The 26,204-nt window shown below is 50.5% G+C and overlaps 1 protein-coding gene across 1 annotated transcript; it reads left to right on the forward strand.

The window, feature by feature from the left end:
- The first annotated feature begins 11,192 nt into the window (after window positions 1–11,192).
- SRPX2 (sushi repeat containing protein X-linked 2) lies at window positions 11,193–26,136 on the forward strand. The gene is made up of 11 exons (XM_029067810.2): window positions 11,193–11,290; window positions 13,420–13,687; window positions 19,600–19,680; window positions 20,522–20,713; window positions 21,564–21,740; window positions 21,959–22,085; window positions 22,382–22,503; window positions 23,281–23,460; window positions 23,837–23,970; window positions 24,069–24,190; window positions 25,749–26,136. Exons 2-11 carry the CDS (start codon window positions 13,606–13,608, stop codon window positions 25,927–25,929), a joined length of 1,398 nt encoding a protein of 465 aa, XP_028923643.1. The 5' UTR covers window positions 11,193–11,290; window positions 13,420–13,605; the 3' UTR covers window positions 25,930–26,136.
- Window positions 26,137–26,204: the final 68 nt, after the last annotated feature.

Below are 26,204 nucleotides of genomic sequence, written 5' to 3' on the forward strand. Positions count from 1 at the left end.
GCAGCGCACTGGACTAAGCGCTTGGAATGTACAATTCGTCAATCGTATTCACTAATAATAATAATAATGGTATGTGTTAAGCCCTTACTATGTACCAAGCATTCATCCACCAAACTAACTCTCTTACCCTCTTCAAAACCCTACTGAGAGCTCACCTCCTCCAGGAGGCCTTCCCAAACTGATCCCCCCCTTTCCCTCTGCTCCTCCTCCCCTCCACTTACTCCCCCACCCTCTGCTCTTCCCCCTTCCCCTCCCCTCAGCACTGTGCATATTTGTATATATTATTTATTACCCTATTTATTTTGTTAATGAGGTGTATGTCTTCATGATTGTATTTATCTTGACGATGTTGTTTTGTTTTGTTCTGTTTCGCTTTGCCGTCTGCCTCCCCCGTTTAGACTGTGAGCCCGTTGTTGGGCAGGGATTGTCTCTATCTGTTGCTGAATTGTACATTCCAAGTGCTTAGTACAGTGCTCTGCACACAGTAAGCACTCAATAAATATGATTGAATGAATGAATGAATGAATACTCAGATTGTCCATGTGTGGCTCACAGTCTTATTCCCCATTTTAGGGATGAGGTAACTGAGGCACAGAAGTGAATTGACTTGCCCAAGGTCACGCAGCAGACAAGTGGCGGAGTGGGGATTAGAACCCGTGACCTTTGACTCCCAAGCCCGGGCTCTTTCCACTAAGCCACACTGCTTCTGTGTGCAGAGCACTGTACTAAGCGCTTGGGAAAGTACAATACAATGATAAACAGACACATTCCGTGCCCACAAAGAGCTCACAGTCTAGAGAGGAGGGGGAGGACAGACATCAATACGAATAAACTGAAATCAACACAAATGAATAAAATTACAGATATTCATATATATAAATGCATTAGGGCTAGGGGTGGAGGGGGGAGAGCAAAAGGAGCAAGTCAGGTTGATGCAGAAGGGAGTGGGAGATGAGAAAAAGTGGGGCTTAGTCTGGGAAGGCCTCTTGGAGGAGATGGGCCTTCAATAAAGCTTTAAAGTAGGAGTGTGGGCACCCTTCGTCTGGTCTCCCCTTCTTCCCTGACACACTGACCTACCAGGAAGGGAGTCTCAGATGATCCCTGATCACCTCTCTCAGCACCACATTTTCTTCCTTCAGGAAACCTAGTTCTAACCCTGGCCCACAGCTGTGTTACCTTGGGCAAGTGTCTTGACCTCACTGAGCTTGTTTCCCCAGCATTAAAGAGGGGAGGGTGCTTGCCTCCTAGAGACCAATCAATCAATCATTCAATTATATTTATTGAGCATTCACTGTGTGCAGAGAACTAGAGATGTTTTCAGAATAAAGGGAGAGTATGGTAGGAAAGTGTCAACTGTTAAATTAACACTGGAGTTGCTGTTATTATCCAGTTCTTTCCTGAGGTAAGAGTAGGAGTAGTAATAGCATTTTTAAGCACCCCATTTGGTGGGTGTACCAGTTGCCTGCTTGACATGTATATATATATATAAAAAAAAGTGATACATTCTCTGTTCTCAGAAGCCTAACACTCTTCATCTTCACTTTGAGCATTAGGAAATTTGCACTGCTCTAATCCTCCTGAACTTTCCTACTTCTGATTCATTTGGGGTGTCTCTCTCTCCCCAGCTAGATCCGAAGCTCCTTGTGGACAAGGAGCTCCTTGTGCACTTTCTCAAGCACTTAGTTCAGTGTTCTGCTCAAAGTAGGTGCTCAGTGAGTCATACTGATTAATTTTGTTATTTTTGAGACTGTTGACCACCCTTCCATCCCGGATATACTACCTGGCCTTGGTTTTGGAGGCACGGTCCTCACCTGGTTCTCCTCCTACATCTCTGACTTTTCCTTCTCAGGGTCATCCACAGATAATTCTCCCATCTTTCATCCTTTGATTATGGGTGTCCCACAGGCTTTGTCTTCCTGCTGGGCACTCACTCTCTGGGAAGCTCATCCACTCACCTCCCCTAAACAAATTATGCCTACATCTTCCTCATCCCTGCTAACCTTTCTCCTGCTTCACAATCTCATGCTTCCTCTTGCCTCCTGGAATCTCCTCATGAATGTCTCACCCCTACTTCAAACTCAACCAAACTCCTCGTGTCCACTCCCCTAAACCTCCCGCTCTTTCTAACTTCCCCATCTCTGTCAGCAATACCTCCATCTTCCATTTTCCAGAAGTCACAGTCTTTTTCCTGGCACCTTGGAGGCCTGCCTGTTTGCTAGGACAAGGGTAAAACCCAGTTTCTGGTTGGCTGTCTGATAGGTCCATCAGTCAGTCAGTCAACTGTATTTACTGAATGCTTACTGTGAGTAGAGCTGTGTGTACTTGGGAGAGTACAATAGAACAATAAAACAGACTCACTCCCTGCCAATATTGAGCTTACAGTCTATAGGGGGAGACAGACATTAATATAAATTACAGATATACAGATATTACAAGTCCTCACTGGACTACTGCCTCCAGGCTGAGCTAGTAAAAGGTCTGGAAGAAAGCTGAAAAACAAACCGAGTTGCTTGTGAGCCCCTCTCCCACCTGGGTCCCCACGTTCATAGTGTCTGCTTGTTGAAAAAAGCTCCGGAACTGGAAATGTCTGCCCATGGAGCCGAACAGAGCCTTCCTGTGCTCCAAACCCATCCCGGCCAGCTACCTTTGCAATCCTCATCCAGAACCAACCCCAGAGCAACAACCCAGGCCCCCATGTGCCCAAGGAAACGATCTCTTGGGGTTGAAAAAGCTACCCAAGTTTGATGCTGGCACCAAAATGCCCGAAATTGGAATTGTCTGGTCTTACAAGAATCTTGAATGGGTGAATGAAAAGCTCTTTATAATATACTTCCAATCCCCTAAACTGAGGGGCCCTCAAAATAATAAGAATTGTGTACTGTACTTACATATAGTGTGCAAAGTCCTGGGGTGGATACAAAATAATCAAGTTGGTACAGCCCCTGTCCCAAAAGGGGAGCAACAGTCCCAAGGGGGAAGGTTTTTAATTACCATTTCACAGATGAGAAAACTGAAGCACAAAGAAGTAACTTGCCCAGAGTTACAGATAAGTGGTAGAGCTAGGATTAGAACCCAGTTCTTCTGACTCCCAGGCATTTCACAAGACACCTTTGCTTAGGAAAGACCTATGCCCGTCTACCCCTGTAAACTGTTAGTTCATTATGGACAAGGAACGAGGCTGCTAATTCTGTTGTACTCTCCCAAGTGCTTAGTATAGTGCTCTGGACATAGTAAGTACTCCAAAAATACCACTGATTGATTGATTGATAATAGCCCTAAACCCTGGTCACAAAGCCCTCTCTTTAGTGAATGGTGCCCTCTCGAAAGGGAGGGTTTCTAGAAAAGCTCTAAAATAAATGGCAATGCTTAGAAGGATATTCTTGTAAATTGTTATGGTAGTGGAAAGGTTTCTCTTACAACTTGAGTTGGTAAACCAGAAAGGGGTTTTGTGAGAGCGAACAACTGTGCCTCCAAATAACTAAAACAAAACCCAAAATTAGATTTCTGGGAATGTGCTGATTTTCCCCAGCTCCATTTCCGGGCCAATTACAGCACTGTTTTGTTTGAACAGCCGATGCCAAATCAAACCAAAGTCCAAACGGAGGGGTCTGTCCTAGGCCAGAGCGGTCAAAGGAAGTCCAGCCTCCCCAGCTCGGGACCATCCCCAGGCTAAACCAGGGGTGGACACTGCCGGCCCCTCTAGGGCGAGCTCAGTTATCTGGGCCTGAGCTGTGGTCAGACAGTCCAGGGGACAATAACCCCAGCCATTCATTCATTCATTCAATAGTATTTATTGAGCGCTTACTATGTGCAGAGCACTGTACTAAGTGCTTGGAATGTACAATTCAAGTCAAGGGCCTGATTTCTGGGGATCAAGTCACACAGACTGGCCCAGGCTGCTGCACAGCTCCAGAGCAGGACTCAGGCCTCACTAGCCCCTTGGAATAGAGTTGTGAGTGGAGAGGAGATAGGAAGAGAAGGATGTCCTATTGAATGCAATCTCTTCCATAGCTGATTTCTCCAATCAAACAGCCAGAAGCAGCCCCAGTCCCCACCCCAGGAGAGGAAGAGAAAAGGGGAGTGAAACTCCTTCCCTGGCCAAACAATCAGATCTTTGGCTCAGGTCCTAAAGGTGATTTCACTGACATCACTCCAGCTTCGGTATTTATTGAGCGACTACTGTATGCAGACCACAGGACTAAGAGCCTAGGAGAGGACAATATGAGTACGAGAAGGTCTGGTGTGAGAGAACAAGTAGTTCTGGTAGACACGTTCCCTGACCACAAGATGCTATTTCCAGGCCCGTTCCCTTCCTGTCTTCCATCACGGCTAAGCGAAACGTACTCCCCGTGAGTTCTCAGCTTTCCCACGGCAGCTGAGGAACTCTCTGCCTACCCACAGCATGCTCAGCACAGGCCGGGCTGGATATAAAAGCCACGGCTCTGCATTTTCAGACCCTCTTCAGCTCCAGCGGAGCAGAACATTTGGTAGTCGCTGCTTCACCTCCCTCACGCCATGGCTGAGGGACTGTCTGCCTACCTCCAACATCCTCTGTGCTCCAACAACTCTAGCTTCTGAAGAACTGGCACCAACTCCTCTCCTCAACCTGGAGACTACATCCCATCCTGATTTTCATCACCCCAATGGGAAAGAGAACAGCACCTGCAGCAAGAGGCCTTCTTGGGAAGGCCACAGTAGTCACTGCTATGATTTTGAGGATGCCGTGGATTCTAAATCACGAGGACCCTGAAAATCTGGCCCTCTAGCACAGCTTCTTACTGACTTTGGTTTTTGTTTTGTCTACTCTGTTTTTGTCCTTGTCTCTTTTACTATCTAAAGGTTTTATTGCTACTGATGTCTGTCTCCAGTTCTCTTCCCCACCTTCATTCAGATTGCGAGCCCCTCGGGGGAAAGGGTCTACGTCTAATTCCCACTTGTATACTCTTTCCCAACACTAAGTACAGCGCTCTGCACAAAGCAAGTACCTAATAAATGTCATTACTAGATAGCGGTGTTGGGAACCGGAAGCCTTAATAAAATCTTTCTTCATCTTTCGCTGACCTTACCGCTTCTCCGAAACCTTTCACCCCTCAGCCGCGCTGAACAATTTTCCAGCTCTTGGCCGGGCAAGGCCATTGCTCTGTCTGAGGGAATCCCGTCGCCAACCTCTCTGTTTCTCTCATCACTGACATGCAGCCTACTCCGGCGTGAAACGTGGCAGTTGTTTAGCTGCCACTCAGCAACACAGAGCAGAGCAAGTAGTTAATGGGACCAAGGCCCTTACAGAAACGACAGAAAGGATTTGAGATGGACAAAAATATTTCAATAAGCCTTTCCTGAAGTGTTGCCAGAGCTGCTAACAAGGACCCTACTTGTGCTCCTGTCTAGCTGGAAATTAGTTTTGTGAAGAGCTAGATTGAAAGAAGTCTCTGTCCTTCTGCTTTACTTTTCCAGTAGTTACACAGAAGGCAAAGCCAGAACCAAACACCTTCCCTGATCTACATGCTCCGCTATGCTCCTCCCACCCCCTCTCCACCTCCTCCACCCTACTGTCCTCTGCTCTGTCACCAGATGCTGTCTCTCTAGACTTCGATCTCCTGGGTGGAGTCCAGGATAGAGCCTGAGATACTCAGCTACACATTTTATTGTTCAATGTTGTGCCAACCAACTATTATGCTATTTATTGGGTATGTACTAAGGGCAAGGCAAGTAGCCTGGCCTAGAGGAAAGAACAGTCAGTCAGTCAATCATGTTTATTGGGCACTTACTGTGTGCAGAGCTCTGTATTAAGCGCTTGGGAGAGCACATCCTGGGGGTCAGGAGACCTGAGTTCTAATCTCAACTCTACTTTTTGCTTGCTGTGTGATCTTGGGTAAATCACTTAACATCTTGAGCTTCAGTTTCCTCATCTGTAAAATGGGGATTCAGTATCTCCTCTCCCTTCCCCTCAGAATGGTAATCCTATGCGGGACAAGGACTGCCTGACCTGATTTGTTTTGTTTCTACCCCAGCTTTTGACACATAGTAAGAGCTTAACAGATACCATTAGGGAACCATCACCCCACCACTAGCACCATCTCGAATCCTCTTCACAGCTCTCTTTCCTCTGCAGTTTCCTTTCACCCTTTGCCTAATCAACCCTGTCAGAGTGTCTGAAAATTGATACTACATTTGCTGTCTTCAAATATCTCTTATCTCATGCCCACTTAGTAGAGAAATCAGATTATCTTGAGTTGCTTTTTACGTCATTGTGAGTAGTAGCTTTTCCTTTTAGGAGTTTATAACAATGGGTGGAAAATGTCCATTCTTCTCTTTCTTCAGTAGACTGCCTCTTTCATTTCCTCTGCCTTCTGTTCCATTATACTGGTCTTTTTCTTAACCATTTTCCTTGCTCATATTCTCCCTCATTCACTGTGGCCTTCACTGATTCCCCTTTGATTTGCCATCGTCTCTCCATCCTCTCCTCCTCAGTTTTCCTCCTCATTTCTCTCCCAGCATTGCATGCCAAATTTGTGCCCACCTCTCTCAGTGGGTCTCCCTCCTCCCACCCTTTACCCCCTTCTCTCCCAGCCCTACTCTCTCTACTGTAATGCAATAGGGGAACGAGTAGTGGCAATACCAGCATTTACTAAGTGCTTCCTGTGTGCAAAGCAGTATATTAAGTCTGGGAAAGGCTTACCTGGCTGAGATTAGACATAGTACCAGGACCTCAAAGAGCTAACAGTCTTAATATAAAGGGGAAAGGGGGACTGGCGACAGACACATAAGGAGATGTAAAACAATATAAACACAAAAACTACATAAATGACCGGAACAGAGATAAATATAAAATCAACAAATCAGGAGGTCACCATGGCTAGAAGAGCAGAGTTTGGGGATCGGCCGCCTCAGAGTCCCACGGTCACAACTGTAGACTCATTTACCGGTACAGCTGCGGATTTCCCATTATTATTATTACTGTTAATAATAATAATGGTGTTTGTTAAGCACTTTCTTACTGTTCTAAGCTCTGAGGTAGATACAAGGTAATCAGGTTGCTTCATGTGGGGTGCACAGCCTCTATCCCCATTTTACAGATGAGATAACTGAGGCACAGAGAAGTTTAGTGACTTGTCCAAGGTCAAACAGCAGACAAGTGACAGAGCCAGGATTAGAATCCAGGTCCTTCTGTCTGCCAGGCCCAAGCTCTAGCCACTAGACCATGCTGCTTCTCTTGATTTCCCCTCTCCTGCCAGGGCAGTCTTTCCGGCTCCTCCATCTCTCTGCCTCCTCTCTTTTCTCTTTTTTATTCTCTATCTCCCTTGCTAGTCTGTAAGCTCTTTGTGGCAGGCAAAGGGTCTATCAACCTTATTGCACTGTACTCTCCCAAGCGCTTAATACAGTGCTCTGCATACAGTAAGCACTCAGTAAGTACCACTGATCATTTGGAGGCAGTTTGAGACTGACAGTCCCACACTGTTCTAAGGTAACTAGCACTGAGTCTCCAGACCACAAGCTGGAACAGACAGGGGTGAAATGATTCAGAAAATTCCACCGTAAAAATATCCGGCAAAAGTGTTACATCAACGAGTCTCCGTGCAGACTCAGATGTGACAAATGCAGAAGAAAATGTGGGAAAGGGCAGTGGTTGGAATGCCAACATTGCTCTGACCACTTGGCTCTCCTACTGTCCGGCGCTCAACCTTGTTGAAAGCCTCGAGGCCTTGAACATGAAACCTCCGTGTGGTGGCTGAGACAGTGGGATCTGAAGAGGTGTCAGAAAGTGATCTGAAAATGGAAGCAGATTTGCCCAGTTGCGGTCTCTGAACAGGGTAAAATGGGTTCATCGGCGTCTCCGAGCTGAACCAGGGCCCACTTTGGTAAATGCACATCCGCTTGAAGCTTGGCTCAGGTGAGCTGGACTTTCTAGAGTGTCATTAATGTCCTTCAGCATTTTGAAAGCACTTCATACTTTGAGTTGGATGAATGGCTGTTGCTTGGTTCACAACTTCAAATTATCAGAACATTCACAGCTGAAGGAATTATCAGCTTGGTCAAGTGGAAAGAGCATGGGTCTGGGAGTCAGATGACCTGTGTTTTACTATTGGCCGCTGCCCTGCTGTGTGACTTTAGGTAAGTCGTTTAACTTCTCTGTGCCTCAGTTCCCCCATCTGTAAGTTGGGGTTAAGATACCTGTCCTTTCTCCTTCTTAGTATGTGAATCCTATGTGGGAGAGAAGCTGCATGCACTTATATCAACCTCAGTATTTAACATATGGTAAACACTGAATAAATACTATTATAATACTACTACTGATAATAATGGTACTTGTTGAGTGCTTACTACATGTCAAGCACTGTTCTAAGTGCTGGGGAGATACAAGGTAAGCAGGTTGTCCCACGTGGGGCCCAGAGTCTTAATCCCAATTTTACAGATGAGGTAACTGAGGCACAGAGAAGTTAAATGACTTACCCAAGGTCACACAGCAGATATTTATCTGGGCTATTTCAGAACAAACTTTGGACTTGATGTAGTCAAATACATATTTTTAAGAGTGACTGATCCAAGCAATCTCCCTGCTCACGAGGAGGTTGCAGTCTACAGGGGGAGAGCTAAACCATAGCTTAGGTCCCACCTGAGGGATTCCAACCAAAGGGGATTCTCCATTTAGATTGTAATCTTCTAGTGAGCAGAGATTGAGTCTCCTACGGTACTCTGAATCTTTGGTATTTGTACTCTCAACACAGTTTATGTTCAGTAAATATGACTTGTTGGAGGGAATCACACAAGTTGTGAGTGGCCACTGCAGAGATGCAGCATGGCTTAGGGGAAAGAGCGCGGGCTTGGGCGTCGGAGGTCGTGGGTTCTAATCCCAGCTCCGCCATTTGTCAGCTGTGTGACTTTGGGCAAGTCACTTAACTTCCCTGTGCCTCAGTTACCTCATCTGTAAAATGGGGATTAAAACTGGGAGCCCCACCTGGGACAACATAATAACCTTGTATCTCACCCAATGCTTAAAACAGTGCTTGGCACATAGTAAGTGCTTAACAAATACCATCATCACTGGTTCTTTCCCCAGGTTACCCTCCAAGTTGTGTGCTATCCATCCCCATGACGCTAGTACTGGCCAAATACAAGCCCACACCAGAACCACATTCCAACAGAAATCCATCGTGAACGTTGCTTAATATTCATTCATTCATTTATTCATTCAGTAGTATTTATTGAGCGCTTACTATGTACTAAATCCTGGGGGGGATACAAGCAAATCGAGTTTGACACAGTCCCTGTCTCACTTGGGATTCACAGTCTCAATCTCCATTTTACAGATGAGATAACTGAGGCACAAAGAAGTGAAGTGATTTGCCCAAGGTAACACAGCAGACAAGCGGCGGAGCTGGGATTAGAATAATAATGTTGGTATTTGTTAAGCGCTTACTATGTGCAGAACACTGTTCTAAGCGCTGGGGTAGATACTGGGTAATCAGGTTGTCCCACGTGAGGCTCATAGTTAATCTCCATTTTACAGATAAGGTAACTGAGGTACAGAGAAGTTAAGTAAGGTCAAATACCACAATTATTATACTACTGTTAACAGAGAAGTTAAGTGACTTGCCCACAGTCACACAGCTGACAGGTGGCAGAGGTGGGATTCGAACCCATGACCTCTGACTCCCAGGCCCGTGCTCTATCCACTCTGCCATGCTGCTGCTCACTGGTGATGGGTTAGTGGAGAGTTGCTTCACCACCACCCTTGCTGCCCATATAATAATGCTGGTATTTGTTAAGCGCTTACTATGTGCAGAGCACCGTTCTAAGCGCTGAGGTAGATAAAGGGTAATCAAGTTGTCCCACGTGAGGCTCACAGTTATTCCCCATTTTACAGATGAGGGAACTTAGGCCCAGAGAAGTGAAGTGACTTGCCCACAGTCACACAGCTGACAAGTGGCGGAGCCGAGATTCGAACCCATGACCTCCGACTCCCAAGCTCGGGCTCTTTCCACTGAGCCACGCTGCCTCCCATCTGCAGCCAAGAAGGGCCCGCCATGATTGGAACGTCCTGGCAGAGAGACCCAATGGCTCTGGAGCTAGGAGTGGGCCAGGAGACGCCCCGAAGATATGCTGCAGATTTGGATGAACCTGACATCCCTTTGTAAATTGGCAGCATCACGGAATTGATGTCACAGGCCTCTCTATGCCCAGTATTCTCACTTGCCCTCCAGGACCAGAGAGAATGGAGAGAGGTGGACATTCTGCTCCCCTCCAGAAGAATCTGAGCCATTACTTACTCTCCCCATTCATTGCTCCCTTGTTTGACTCTCATTAGAGCATTAGACTCTCCTCAGACCCTCTTTAGACCCTCATTTGAAGTAGCATGGCCTAGTGGGATAGAGTTACAGGCCTGGAAGTCAGAAGGAGCTGGGTTCTAAACCCAGCTCTACCACTTATCTGTTATGTGACCTTGGGCAAATCACTTTGCTTCATGAGAAGTGGCATGGCTTAGTGGACAGAGCATGGGCTTGGGAGTCAGAGGTCCTGGGTTCTAATCCTGGGTCGCCACATGTCAGTTGTGTGACCTTGGGCAAATCACTTAATTTCTCTGTGCCTCAGTTACCTCATCTGTAAAATGGGGATGAAGACTGTGAGCCCCACGTGGAATAGCCTGATTACCTTATATCTACCCCAGCACTTAGAACAGTGCTAGGCAATTAGTAAGCGCTTAACAAATACCAACATTATTATTATTATTATTCACTTCTCTGGGCCTCAGATCTCTAATCTGTAGAATGGGGATTAAGACTGTGAGTTCCAAGTGGGACAGGGACTGAGCCCAACCTGATTAGCTTGTATCTACCCCAGAGTTTAGAATGGTGTTTGACACATAGTTAGTGCTTAAAAAATACCATCATTAGAGCTGAGTCATGGGGGTCGAATTCTTTAATAGACCATCTCTCCTAGGCCCCTTTAACCAACCTCTGTTCATCATTTCTCAATTTAGGGTTCCCATACCAGCTGTGAGCCCTCCTCCCTCACTCCAGCCTCCCCCAGTGACGAGGGTTCTCTTCCTCTAACTCGTCTTCTAGCCCCCCTCTTGGCTTCTCTTCCTCCAGGGGTGGGTGGGAGGGGCCTAGGTTTGAGGGATGATGGTATAGCTTTAAGAGAACCTTTGGCTCACACACATGCTCACATCTGGGGAGTGTTAACGGGAGCCTCGGACAGAGCCGGAGTCACTCGTTTTAGGAATGTTCAAGTAAAAATTTCCTCCGGTGGCCGAGAGCAGCGAAGGAAAAACCAATTGGAAGGAAGTCAGGTAAGAACGGGCTCTCCCCCATTCCTGTCTCTCAGGTCACTTCCTCAGAGGAGGACGGGAGGAAGGAAACAGGGAGAGCTTAAGAGAGACTGGAGATATCAGCAGCCTCAGGAGCAGACGGTGTCCCTGGTTTCGTCTGTGAGGGGGTGGTCATAAGGCTCTTGGGCAACCCAAGTCTTAGACCTGTGATGGTGGGGGAGGCTTTCTTCTGCTCCCAGTCAGATGTGTACAAAGAGACCAGCTGCTCCGGGACAAAGGATGGGAATGGGGCTGGGGATTAGAGAAGTAGAGTGGCCTGGTGGAAAGATCACGGCTCTGGGAGTCAGAGGACCTGGGTTCTAGTCCTGGCTTTGCCAATAACCTGTTATGTGTGGCCTTGAACAAGTCATGTAACTGTTCTGTGCCTCAGTTCAACTGCTCTGTACCTGTTCCCTTACCTGCAAAATGAGGATTCAATACCCCTTCTACTGTGAGCCCTATGTGGGACCTGATCATTTTTCTAATCTACTCCAGCACTTAGAACAGTGTTTGGTACATAGTAAGCATTTAACAAATATCACAATTATTATACTACTATTAACAGGAAGGTTGTCCTCAAGGTCAATTTTTTTGCCTTAGTTTTAAGGCTGGAGAGTGGGGACCCTTCTGGCTCACTCGTTACTCTGCTTTTCTCTGATTCTGCCATCTTCCATTTCTTTCCTGGATTTCTCACCTTGTCCCTCTTCTCTTGCTCCTGTCTCCCTATCCTCGTATTTCTCCTTTCTCTGCCCTGTCCCTCTGACTCACCCTCTTCCTCTCTTCCTTTAACAGGTCCACTTTCTTTCTGTTTATACTCTTTCTTTCTGCTTATGCTTCTTCTCTTTCTGTTTATACTAAAAGGAATCCTTCGGGAGTAATGATAGCTCATTAATGTCTGTCTCCTCCTCTAGACTGTAAGCTCTTTGTGGGCAGAGAACATATCTACCAACTCTGTTCTATTGTACTCTCCCGAGGGCTTAGTACATTGCTCTGCACATAGTAAGCTCTTAATAAATAGAATTGATCTTTCTGCCTGTGCCAAAAGGAATCCTTCAGGAGTAGTGGTAGCTTGTTGGCGATTGGTTCCACTCATCCTGACATCCTGGTTGGTTCCCCGGATGGTCCGAAGGGTCTCCCTGAAGCTGCCTCTATTGTACCCTCCCAAGCGCTTATTACAGTGCCTGCAGATTATAGGTGCTCAATAAATACTATAGACTGTTGGATTGGTTGATTGGTTCTCCAGGCACAACTTCAGGGTATTTCTGATACAGAATCTGGTTAATCCATCTTCAAGACATGGTGCAAGGCCTTCCACTGGCTTAGGTGGGAGAATCTATTTGTCTCAGGGACAGTTTTTGAGGACCGGGCAGATTGTAGGATGTTTCAGGACCGAGAAGGCCTGATCTTGGGTCATAGTTCTCCACCACCTGGATCTCTTGTGAACAGTTTCTCAGGCCAGAGCCTCCTTCAGAGCATCATGGGAACATCGGGCTGGGGATGGGCTGGTTTGAGAGGACAGGAATACCATGTTGCCCCTCTCAGTCCTCCGGGGCCGGTCTGACTCCATGCCGGAGCTTGTGGTCAGAATCATCATTCTGAGGCTGAGGTTGCAAACCACCATCATCGGATCCCCAAGCCCCAAGCTGGAGCCGGAGCCAGGACAGGCGTCATAGATGGGAGAGGATAAACTGCATCTAGGACTGGCTAGACCAGCCCTGGGGACCAGAGTGTGCAACCCAGCAGTTTGGAAACTCTGAACCGAGTCAGAGCCCCTGAACAGAGAGGAGCCAGGGTAGTTAGAGTGCCTTCCTTGGCTGTGCCTTGGGTTGGCTGGGTGATCAGGGGTGGCCTGATTGTCTCTCTGGGCCTCAGTCTTCCTGTCCATATAATGGGGCCAGGAATATTCACCACCTACCTCAGCAGGGTGGTGTGAGTCTGGATGAGCTAATGTCTGTCCATAAATTGAGAGCCCTTAGAACATCCTGGGAGGGTGACGTGGGTGAGGTTGAGACAGAGTCTCGACATCCAGAAAAGTGAACAGTCCCAGAGAAGGCAGGGAGAGAACCGACCGCTCAGATGCTCATTAATAAAATCTGCCTTTCTTTTTCCAGGTCTCACGCCACAACCTCTCCCGGACTTTGGACTGTGGTGATGCTGAGTGGCTGAAAATCTCAGACTTAAAACTCTCCCTTCCTCCACCCTCTCAGATTTCCTGAAGCTCCTCCACCACACCTTCTTCCACCTCGATTTTTCCACCTGCAAGCATCCCCCTACCCCGTCCCCGGCCCCATTCCAGGATGGGCTTTCAGCCTGTACCAAGAGATGTCCCCTTTCTGCTGCTCTTCCTCACCCAGGTGGCAACTCCGACGTGGTACGCGGGTGAGTTCCGGGAGCTCCTGATTGGGTGGCGTGGGTGGTAGGGAATAATATGGGGAGGCTGTTCTCTAGCTACCAGAGAATCGAGGATGAGACAACCAGAGACCAGGCTAACCCAGGGATGAGCTTCTGCTGGATAATAAGGATAGTTACACCCTGGCACAGGCTCCCAAAGGTTGATGTACAACTCTTGTTCTTGGGGAATCTTTCAGCAGGAACAGGCAAGCAAGGCCTAGAAAAAGAGCACAGGCCCAGGACTCAGGAAACATGGGTTCTAATCCCCGATCACCACTTCCCTCCTGTCTGACCTTGGGCAAGTCGCTCAACTTCTTCGTACCTCAGTATATTCATCTCTAAAATAGGAATTCAATTCCTGGTCTCTCTCCCCTTTAGGCTGTGAGCCCTCTGTGGGCCGGCGATTGTGTCCAACCTGATATTATCTTGTATCTACCCCACTGCTTAGTAGAGAGTTAGGTACATATTGTCTGTCCTGGGTGGTTAAGGTAGCGTGAGTAGACGTCCAGCCTTTGACAGGGATGGTCATGGATTTGAGGCATTCTGCTCTAGCCTCCGAAGGGCCCGAACGGTAGGACCCCATTTGTTCCTGGCCATAAGCGGACTAATTCAGCCAGTCCAAGGCCAGGGCTGTCACCAATCTGGCCAGGCACAAAGTGGTCAGAATGGACCGAATTATCTGGGTCTGCTGCCAGCACCACTATCACCATTGTTACCTGGGTGGAACAGCCCATGTGGAAAAGCCCACGTGGAACAGGGCACATGGAATAACACAGGTGGAATAGTCCACATGGACAAACCACATGGAACAGCCCACTGGAATAGCCCAGGTGGAACAGTCCATGTGGAACAGCCCACATGGATTAGCTCAGGGGGAACAGCATGGGTCGAACAGTGTGGACAGAAGAGCCAACAGCCCTTGGTGATCCTGGCTGAAATGGCCCATCAAGGGAGAAGCAGCAGCAGGGCCAGAGGCATTTCCATCTCTCTCTGGGTGCTATTCATTCCCCTCAGAGTTTTCCATTTTTCCTTTTCCCCTGCTCTCCTTTACTCCTTCTCCCCATCCTCTCTTCATTCACCTTTTCCTCTTTCTTCTTCTCTCTTTCCCTCCCTTATTTTTCTGTCCGTGTCACTATCTCTGTCTCTTTCTCTGTCCCTCTCCCTCGGTCTTCTCTCTCCTTCTCCTCAGTATCTCCTTCCTCTCTGCCCCATCCTCCATCACTTTCGGGCTCTATCTTTCTTAGGCAGTGGAATTTTGGTCTTCTTAGATTAGATGCAGCCCTCCCTGGAGGCAGGGGCATGGATGAAATGACCTCTTGATGTCAATCCAACCTTAAGGTCAGTCCAGTTCCTTTCTTAATAATAATTATGACATTTGTTAAGCACTTACAATGTGCCAAACACTATACAAACCACTGGGGTAGATACAAGATAGGTCAGAGTCCCTGTCTCAATTGGGGCTCACAGACTAAGTAGGTGGGACACAAGGAATTCAATCCCCATTTTACAGATGAGGAAATTAAGCATTGAGGAGTTATGACTTGCCAAAGGTCACTCAGCAGGGAAGTGGCAGAGCCAGGACTAGAACCTAGGCCCTCTGACTCCCAGGCCTGTGATCTTTCCATCAGGCCACACAATTTCCCTCTGCATTTAAACTCCTGAAATCCCTTTTCCCCTTTGGGGAGGAAGCATCTCCCTACCTCATCAACAGTTCAGCTCAGACTCTGTCCATCTCAGAAAGAAGGGAGCTGGAAAGAATCTTAGGGAAATTTTCTCAGGAGTCAGTAGAATCTCATTTTCTCTGGGTCCCTCTCTCTCTGAACAGCTTGCTCTGCATCAGTCTCTAGGTCCCTCCCACTTTCTCCCTCACTCACACTGTCTTTTGCTAATGGTGCTGGCTTGGGTTCTTCCTACTCCTTCAGGAATTTAGAGGATGTCCCCTGGGTCCAGAGTTGCTGCCTCCAGAGACTTCTCTGTCACACTGGGGAAGAGCTGGAGGCCCCCTCCCAGCTCACCCCTTGGACCTCCTATGCCTTGAAATCTTCCTCTTGTTGACCCAGGGTGACTACAGGGCAGATGGCTTGGAGGGGGGCAAGTAAGGAGGGAATGAAGAGACTAACAAACAGCAGCAGAGGCTCTAGACGGGGCCCAGCTGGCATTCCAGGGTCTGGGTCCTCCCCGCGGCTGGCGGGAGGTGGAGAGGGAAGAGGAAGGAGACAGACTCAAGCAGCAGGGCTCGGAAAATATCCACAGATGAGTAAATAACAAACTGCTCCCGCTGTGGCCACAGTCAGAGGAGCTAAACTTTTCCACATGCCCCAAACTCCTGGGGGAAGAGGTGGGGGATGAGGGGCGGGGGGTAGTGTCTGGCAGGGGGAGAAGTCTTGAGCAGCTGCTCTGAGTCTCAAGCCAAGAGGCAAACCTGGCTCCTTCCTGGGCTTCACTCACCTGGCAGGGGGTGAGGGAGGTGAGCCTAGGTCTGGCTTGGAGCAGAGGCCCACCCAAGCAGCTCAGGGCCAGGAGTCCAGCGTCCGAGTTGCCCTGCAGAGCGCATTGGCCGGCCTGTTCTCCAAGCAGTTTGGGGCAGGAGGCCAAGGGGCTGGGGAGACCTAGGAGGCTGTAGGAACAAGACTCAAGGTGGTCATTCCCTCAGGTTTAAAGTGGAAAGTCCATTTTTAGCTGCTCTGTCCAACTCTAGAGCATGGGCCTGGGAGTCAGAAAGTCATGGGTTCTAATCCCGGCTTTGCCACTTGTCTGCTGTGAGATCTTGAGGAAGTCACTTTACTTCTCTGTGCCTCAGTTGCTGCATCTGGAAAACAGGGATTGAGACTGTGAGCTGCATGTGGGACAGTAAACTCTTATAAAATACCACAATTATTAGTTATGATTGTACTCTCCAAGTGCTCTGCACATATAAAAGCACTCAATAAATACCATCAACTGACTGACTGACAGATTGGTCTGCCCAATCTGGTGCTGACACAGTGCAGAATGAATCTATGCCTGGGGTTTTGATTTTTAAATATAGATTAGTGAAAGCTGCACGGCCTAATGGAAAGAGGAGAGGACTGGGAATCAGAAAGCCTAAGTTTTCATCCTGGCTCCTTCCCTTGCCTGTTGAATGACCACAGACAAGTCACTTTCCTTCTCCTTGCCTCAGTTGCCTCATCTGTAAAATGGGGATAAGATACCTTTTCACCCTCGCCCTTAAACTGTGAACCCTATATGAAACTGGAACTGATCAGATTGTACAATATCTACCCCAGCGGTTGGCACATAGTAAGCACTTCATAATGACACATTTATTTATGGTTGTAATTTTCATTAATAAGCCTCCAGCTTCCCTCCGTCTCAGAGCTCCTGTGATCAGTCTGGTGGCTTGGCAGTGGCCCCAAAGCTTACGGGGGCCCGGGAGGGGGAACGCACCTGAACCCTGACTCTGAAGTTGGGGAGGAGGCCAGGGGTCCACACGGCGACAAGCTTAGTAATTTTCACTCTTTGGCAAAGAACCTTTCCGTAAGAGTCCTTACAGGGCCTTGACTCACATACTGTGACCTAAGCAATGCACATTACTTAGTGTAAGTTACGCTGTGGGATCAGCACACTTTAGTGGCATCAGATCCACACTAGGCCCCTAGTGGTTTGGGGAAGACAGATTCCTCCAAGAGCAGTAGAGACTCTTTTTCCTGGTCCTTTTCTCTTTTAAGAGGAGTTAACTGGGGGAGGGGATGTCAGGTCTCCTTCCCACCCTTTTCTCCAAGAATATGTCTACCAACTCGTCATATTGTTTTCTACTAAATGCTTAGTACAGTGCTCTGATACAATAAGAGCTCAATAAATGCAATTGATTAATTGACTGATTGGTTACCCCAGCTCAGCATTCCAACAGGGAACAAGGGGAAAGGCGGTGGGGCGGGATGGGACAAGGGGGTAGGAAAGCCAGCCAGCAGGCGACAGTGGACTGGGCAGAAGCAGCTCCTAGCCAACACTAGTGCTCTCTGGCTCTGCTCCAAACACCCCGCGCCCCTTGCAGACTATAATTATCTTCTTCGTGGTCTTCCCCCTCCCATTTCCCACATCCCCTGTAATGCTGAACCGAGGCAGAGAGCCTATTCCACTTTGATCCTACTACACACTGAAGAGGCAGGGTTACACTAAGTGGTGGGTTTATGTTTCTGGCTGAAAATTCTCCCAGGACCTTCTTCCCCAGAGAGAACACTCTCATGCCAAAAGCAGAGGCTGGCTCTTCTCCCTAGAGGTCCCCTTCTCTGATCTCCCCCAGTGGGTTTAGGGCCAGACTACCCTTCAGAGGGAAAGAGGTCCCTGAGCTAGCACCTCAAGAACTGCTGGGCCCTAGGTCACGGTGGCCAGTGAACCTGAGGATAACACTGACCCAAAGGATCTGCCAGGATAAAAGAGTGGGAAAGGAAAGTCAGACCGGGACCTGCAAATAGGAGAAAATGGGAAAGAGAAAGGGGTTGGGAGAAAAGAAAGGGAAAGCATAGAAATAACATGGAAGGATGGGGGAGATAGGGAGGGAGAAAGGGAGGGGTAAAGGTGGGGAGAGGGAGAGAGAAAGAGGCAAAGAGACATAAAAAGAGACAGAAACAGGCAAAGAGATGAGAGAGATGAACCAATAGAAGAGACAGAGAGACAGATAGAGTCAAGCAGAGAAAGATGGAGAGAATGAGGGAGAGAGAAAGAGCCGGGGGGCAATGAGCTCTTTCCTCAGGAATGAGAGGAAACCCAGGAGGACATGCTTTCATAACTCCAGTGCTCAGCTTTACTCATTCACTTGTTCTCCAAGTTGGTCTGGTTTGTGGCCGGTGACTGACTAAGAGGGGAATTAGAGCAGCCTCGAAATTTAGCCCTCTCTAGTCCACCCATAACCCCGGCCAGGAGCGCTCCCCTGGGTGGTGAGAACTCAGTCAGGGTGTGGTCCTGGCCCATGATTCTCCCTGCTGCTTGGGGAAGCCCGGCCTCTGGGAATGCCCCTACACTCCCAACCGCTGCTGGTCAGCTGCAGGAAGTTTTGGAACTGGGGAGCTGGAAGGAGAGTTTTCTGGAATTTCTCTCCTGAGAGAACTAAGTTGTTTCCCAATTAGGTCACATACGAGACCAATGCCCTGAAATGACCAAGTTGTCCAGGAGACCCACTGTTTAGTCTGTCTGAGGGCCTCGGCCCCGACGCCAATCTCAGCTGAGCCAGCTAAGCGTGTCTCCCCTATTAGCTTGGAAGCTCCTGGAGGGCAGGGAATGTGGACCTTCTTCCTGTTGTACTGTCAATAATAATAATAACTGGTATTTGTTAAGCACTTCATGAGTGTTGAGCACTTACTAAGCACTGGGATACATACAATATAAGCAGATCGATCACAGCCTCTATCCCACAGGGGGCTCCGGGTCTAAGAGGAACTCTTCCTAGCACTTAACTCAATATCTGGCACTCAGTCGGTGCTCAATAAATGCCACTGGAAAAAAAAAAACCTAAGAGGTGCAACTGGAACTGAGGTAGATATAAGATAATTAGAATAGGCACATTCTCTGTCCCATAGGGAACACGTGACCTAAGAGGGAGGGAGAACTGGTTTCCTTATCCTCATTTTAAAGATGAGAAAATGGAGGGAATGGAGTCAGTATGTGACTTGCCCAGGACCCCACAGCAGGCCAGTGCCAAAGTCGGGATAAGAACCCAGTTCTCTTGACTCCCAAGCCTGTGCTCTTTCTGGCAGGGTCCACCGCATCCCAGGGCTGAGAAGAGCCCAGCCACTTTTCATGGCCCTTCAGGATGGTGTGGGGGTGGAGTCAGACCCACCTGGAGGCAGTGGTCTGCTCCCAATAGAAAACCCCTCCAAGGATTGGGACAAGAACTCACTCAGCTTCTCTCTTCTCCACCGCAGGCTCAGGCTACCACCCTGATGACAGCTACAACGAAGTGTATGTAGAAGAGCGGCCTCAAGCCCCTGCTCTGGATTACAGAGGTAAACTGCTCCTTCCCTTCCCTCAGGAGAATCCCTAGCCCCAACCAGTTCCCTGAATCTCCTTGAGGCCAGAAGGCATAGAGTGTCCCACTGTGTGATCCTTAGCAAGTTCTTTGATGTGTCTGAGAGTCTCTTCTCCCTCCTCATTGAAGAGGCAGAGGTGGAGAGGCATTACCCATCTGACCCTACATATCACTGGCCGGCTCGGAATTCATGGATTCATTCATTCATTCAGTCGTATTTATTGTGCCCTTACTAAGCGCAGAGCACTGTACTAAGATCTTGGGAGAGTACAATATATGAACGTGAGGGTTGAGCCCTTTACCAAATGGCTTCTGCTTTCAGCCAGGGTGCAGACCCGTGAGGCAGCCCTGGCTTCTGCTCCCCAGGTGGAGAGAGCAGCGTAGTGGAAAGAGCACAGGTTTGGGAGTCAAGAGAACTTTGGCACTGGCCTGCTGTGGGGCCCTGGGCAAGTCACATACTGACTCCATTCCCTCCATTTTCTCATCTTTAAAATGAGGATAAGGAAACAGTTCTCCCTCCCTCTTAGGTCACGTGTTCCCTAGGGGACAGAGAATGTGCCTATTCTAATTATCTCATATCTACCTCAATGCTTGGAACACAGTAAGCACTTTAGGTGCCTCTCTGTCTCTCTGTCTCTCTCTCTCTCTCTGAGTCTCCATTTCCCTCTTTTCCCTCTGTCCCTCTCTGGATCCGTCTGTCTCTTCCTTTCTCCCTCTTTATCTCTGCCCCTCTTTTTTTCTGCCCCTGGGTTTTCCCTCTTCGCCCTCTCTGGGTCTCTCTGTCTCTTTCCCCTGCCCGACCCTCCATCTCTCCACAGTTCCCCGGTGGTGCTACACCCTGAACGTCCAGGATGGAGAGGCCACCTGCTACTCCCCCCGGGGAGGGAACTATCACAGCAGCTTGGGGACCCGCTGTGAGCTGTCCTGTGATCGCGGCTATCGGCTGATCGGACGCCGGTCTGTCCAGTGCCTGCCAAGCCGGCGTTGGTCTGGGATGGGCTACTGCAGGCGTGAGTGTCTGTCTGTTTACAGGCACGTGGGCTTTAGGCATGTGTGTTGTGCACAGGTGTATGTGTATGTGACAGGGTGCAGCCTATGCATGTGTGAGGGGGGCCAGTACCCTAGGCCCCCTTAGTGAGCCCCAAAGTCAAAGCCTCTCCACCCCGGTCACCTCCCCAACCCATTGCCACGCCTCCCGCAACCTTGTAGAGTAGCCTCATAAGGCATACTTGTCCTCTGATAACAGCCAGTTCTGGATTGGAGTCTGGCACAGCCCTGCTGGTTCAAGCAGCGAGGGAGAACCTGGCCAAGGCGGAGGGTCACCAGACACCAAGCGGACTAGCCTTCCTTCTGTAAGAGAACCAGCACTAACTCTGGTTCTCCGAGGCCTTGCCTCAGCCCACAGCGGCATTGAGCCCCAGCCTCAGGGTCCTGCCGTGTGACTAAGCCAGCCCCTTGCCCTCTGTGGACCTCAGCTTCCTCTGCTTGAGAGACTCTCTCCCCGGCCCCTCAAGTCCAGACCGGCACCTTGAGATGTATGTCCAGCTGCTTTCCCTGGCCAAGAATACCTACCCGGCCTCGCCCATGCCCAGCTGAACACCATCAGCCACACAGCTCCCCAGAAGTGGCTGCCCCTCAGGGGAAGGTAAAAGTTCATTCTGGGCCCAAAGCCCATCAGGACACCCACACTTTCGTCCCTCACTCTGGTTCACCTTAGACCCTCACCTCCATCTCCCTGACCCCTGCCTCCTCTCCACCCTCCCCGGCCATGAGTTGCTTGGGGAAAGCCCTGAGGGAGCCCCGAAGACCTAAGTGGGCGATCTCCCCACCAGAGCATCGCCCTAGCTTCTTCCATTGTAGAGGTGAGGTGCCACGTGCTGTCCCTGCCCGCCAGCGGCTCTTACACTTGCACCAACGGAGTGGCGCTTGACTCCCGATGCGACTACAGCTGCACCACTGGTTACCACCTGGAGGGTGACCGCAGTCGCCTGTGCATGGAGGATGGGCGATGGAGCGGAGGGGACCCCGTGTGTGTAGGTGAGCTCCAGAATCCCAGACCCCGTCCACCTAGATTGAGCCAGACCACTCCCCCACCGCAACCCGACCCGGCTCTTAGGAACATCAAGAGAATATCTGGTCCAGCCCACCTTTTCCAGGATTGTTGGCCTGGCAAAGTCCGGGCCCAACCTACGCGGTCGACCCGTGCAGGTTTCGACCCTCCTGATGGCTGGGCATTGGGTTCCGGTTTCTGTCAGATCTCGAGCCCCCCAAGATCCGCTGCCCTCAATCCCGTGAGAAGATGGCCGAGCCAGAGAAGCTGACGGCCAGGGTGTACTGGGACCCTCCCATAGTCAAGGACTCTGCCGATGGCACCATCACCAGGTCGGCTCTGGGGCCAGCCCGGGGGGTGATGTCTGGGGGCTCCACGCAGTGGTGGCTGGGGGGCCGTGTTGGGGGTGTTGTGCCGGGGAGGCCCAGGGAGTGGGGTCTGGGAGGCTGGTGTTGGGGAGAGGGGCCTGAGGGCCTAGTGCAGGGAGCCTGGTGGGTTGCCCGGGAGGGCACAGAAAAGACAGTCTAGCTGTCCATAGCCACAAGGCCCTAGCGGTCCTGGGCCGAAGCAGTGTTACCGACTTGCCGGTGTCCCCGTCCAACCCCGCCTGGCTCTCGGCCCCATCCAGGGTGACGCTGAGAGGCCCAGAGCCCGGCTCGGATTTGCCAGAAGGGGAGCACGTGATCCGGTACACCGCCTACGACCGGGCCTACAACAGGGCCAGCTGCAAATTCATAGTGAAGGTCCAAGGTCAGAGAGAATGCGCGTATGTGTCCCTGATCCTGCTCCTGCAATCAAAGTGTGCTTGCGCACACATGCACTCTCTCTCTCTCCCTCCCTCTCTCTTCCTCTCTCTCACACCCACACACCCACAAACACATTGCATCCACACAGACCCCAGCACACACACACACACATACACACACATACACATACAATTCCCCATGCTCACTCACACCTCTGCACACACCCCTGCCCACCACCCCCTCTCTCTCTTTATCAACAGTAACATGCTTGAGAGAGAAGAGTATCCAGTAGCAGAGAGATCCCAGAAAGAAGTCCCCGAAGCCCTGTCAGGCCCATGCCTGTGCACTGAGGTCCCCACCGGCCTCCAGCAGATGCTTCCACAGTCCCTCAGGGACCGCCCTCTGTAGCTTCCAGAATCTGAGCCAACCTGGTGCCTTCGGATCTCTTGGTCCCCCAAAAGGGCCCACCCGTCCTGACCCTCTGCCCAGGATCTGAGGGCACCACGTGTTCCTAACCTCCCTCTCAGAGAGAGGCCCCCAAGTGCTCAACAGCTCCTCCCACACTCCCAGGCTCTGGGCCCCAGTTCCAGACAGGGCGGCCTGAATCCCAAGCAGCTGTCGGCTGACAGAACCCACCGCTGGGCTTTCAGTCCAGCACCCACGGCTCCGTCCCCGCTGGCTTAGGCCCCTCTACTTGCTCCCCTCTCCCCCGACCCTGGGCTACCTCATGCTCCTTCCATTGCTGAAGCCCCCTGACCTGACCTGAGTTTCCCCTTCCCAGTGAGGCGCTGCCCAACCCTTCAGCCACCCCAGCACGGCTACCTCACCTGCACTTCGGAGGGGAACAACTACGGCGCCATCTGCGAGTACCAATGTGACGGGGGCTACGAGCGCAGGGGCACGTCCTCCCGGGTCTGCCAGTCCACCCGCCAGTGGTCAGAGAGCCAGCCCACCTGCGTCCGTGAGTCAGGGCACAAGTGACTGGGAGACTCCGGGAGACTGGGAGTCAGAAGACCTGGGTTTTAATCCCGGCTCCACCAAGTGTCTGCTACGTGACCTTAGGCAAATCACTTAACATCTCTGCCTTAGCCTCCTCAGCTGTAACATGGGGATTCAATACCTATCACCCTCCCCCCACACACTTAGATCGTTAATCCCATAAGGGGCAGTGACTGTCCTATTTTATAATCTTGGATCTACCCCAGCGCTTAGGAGAGTGCTTGGCACTGAGGAAGCACTTAACTGATATCACAGTGGTTATCTGGGAGGGAAGGAGGGTGCTACCCTTGGATCTGCCATCTTGGCTGACCGGCCCCACCCTCCCGCTCCCACCTCAGCCATGCAGATTAACGTGAACGTCAACTCGGCCACGGCCCTCCTGGACCAATTCTACGAGAAGCGGCGGCTCCTCCTCGTCTCCGCCCCCGACCCCTCCGACCGCTACTACAAGATGCAGATCTCAATGCTCCAGGTCAGCCCGGCCGCAGGGTCCGACCCCACGGCGCCCACTCCGGGCACCACCAAGCCCATCCCCGGGAGGACTGACCGTCTCCCTCTCTCGCCCTCCAGCAAGCCACTTGCGGGCTAGACCTGCGTCATGTGACCATCATCGAGCTGGTGGGGAGGCCACCCCAGGAGGTGGGGCGCATCCGGGAGCAACAGCTGTCAGCCGACGTCATCGAGGAGCTCAGGTCCGGGGGCCACGGGGCCTGTCGGGATACTGGGAGATAGGAAGCAGGGGAGTTTGGGGGTCTTCTGGGAGCCGAGCCTGCTGCCTCATGGCAGGTATCAGGGCGGGAGGGAAGGGTGGTGGCCAGAAGAAAGCTGAATCAATCGATCAATCAATCGATCCTAGTTATAGAGCACCTGCTCTATGCAGAGCATTAGGGCAGTGCAACAGAAGTAAAACATGATCCCTGCCCTCAAAGAGCTTACAAAGTAGCAAGGGGAGACCCAAAATAAATGACCACTAAGAGAAAAAGAGAATGAAGACAGGGCCAAGGCGAGTGAACACATGCTCAGAGAGCAGAGAGGCTAAATCGGCACAGCTGGAAGTGCAGAGGTGACTGTGAGTGTAGAGCTGCTGAGGAGAGAAGAAACTAAGTTAGGGGTGGAAGGTACAGGGCTTTCTGGAGGAGGTAGGATGGATGGCGGTTGGGCCAAGGGCTTTGAGGTGGGGAGAGCTGTGGGCTGGCAGAGTGCCAGTGAGGGGCCAGGGAAAGCAAAGAGTGGAGCCAGGATTCTGTGTCTGGGAAGCTTGGGCGGAATGAAGAGTAGAGGAGAAAAAAAAAGGAATCACTACAGGCCCAGAAACAGCCTGGCTGCCCCGAGAGAGCAGAGAAGGGGAGAGAGGGGCTGCAAGACACAGGCTAGTTAAGTGGTCAGTCAATGAATCAGTCAAGCATTTGCATTTATTGAGTGCTTACTGCATGCAGAACACTGTACTAAGCACTTGGGCGAGTGCAGTACAACAGAGTTGGTAGATAGGTCCTCTGTCCACAAGTAGCTTACAGTCTAGAGGGGGAGAGAGACATTAATATAAATAAATTGATTATGCATATGTACATAGTGTTGAGGGACTGAGGGTGGGGTTTATAATAATAATAATGGTATTTGTTAAGCGCTTACTACGTGCAAAGCACTGTTCTAAGGGCTGGGGAGGATACAAGGTGATCAGATGGTCCCACATGGGGCTCACAGTCTTAATGTCCATTTTACAGATGAGGTAACAGGCACAGAGAAGTTAAGTGACTTGCCCAAAGTCACACAGCTGACAAGTGGCAGAGTCGGCATTCGAACCCATGACCTCTGACTCCCTAGCCCGTGCACTTTCCACTGAGCCACTCTGGTACCAATTCAAGTTCAAGGGCAACCCCAAAGGGAGACAGAGTAAAGGAGTTGAGGGCTTAGTCGAGAGAGGCCTCTTGGAGGAGAACTCATCTCAGTGAGGAAACATTTCTACCAGTTCGGGTTTAGTGTACTCTCCTGAACGCTTAGTACAGTACTCTGCACACAGAAAGCACTCAATCAATGGTATTTATTGAGCATTTACTATGAGCAGAGCATGTGCTAAGCTGGTGGGAGAGTAATACAATTGACTGATTGATTGGAAGGGGTAGTAGTCTGTCTTATATGACGGGGTCCCGAAGCAGGAAAGGAAGACAACCCCAGCAGGGACACTGGGTCTGGCTTGAGGGGGTGGGGGCAACGGCAAGAGGGTCTCCCCTCATCCCGGTCTCCCCACCCCAGGCAGTTCCAGCATGTCACCCGCTCCTACTTCAACATGGTGCTGATAGACAAGATGGGCCTGGACCGCGAACGCTACATGGAGCCCGTCACGGCCGAGGAGATCTTCTCCTTCATCGATGACTACCTCCTGAGCAACCAGGAGCTGGCCCAGCGCAGGGCGCAGAGGGACTTCTGCGAATGAGCCGGGCAGGGAGCAGAGCTGGCGGTGAGGGGAACCCTGGCTTCCAATGCTGATCCCCGGGGTCTCCAGAACTCCCCGAGTTGCCTTCGCTTGGACTTCCGGTGTCGGGAGAAGTGGCCCACAGCCACAGGGAAGGGTTTGTTCTCCGGCAGAGACAAAGATAGCAATCGACGGGCTGGGGCTGGGGGGCACGGGGAGGGGTGGGCTTGTGGGGCAAACAACCCTGGCTCAGGGCAGCAGCAAAAGGCCTCTGGAACATTGTCTAAGTTGGGAGG

The sequence above is a fragment of the Ornithorhynchus anatinus genome, chromosome 6 (assembly GCF_004115215.2).
Source record: "Ornithorhynchus anatinus isolate Pmale09 chromosome 6, mOrnAna1.pri.v4, whole genome shotgun sequence".
In the NCBI taxonomy this organism is placed as follows: domain Eukaryota; kingdom Metazoa; phylum Chordata; class Mammalia; order Monotremata; family Ornithorhynchidae; genus Ornithorhynchus; species Ornithorhynchus anatinus.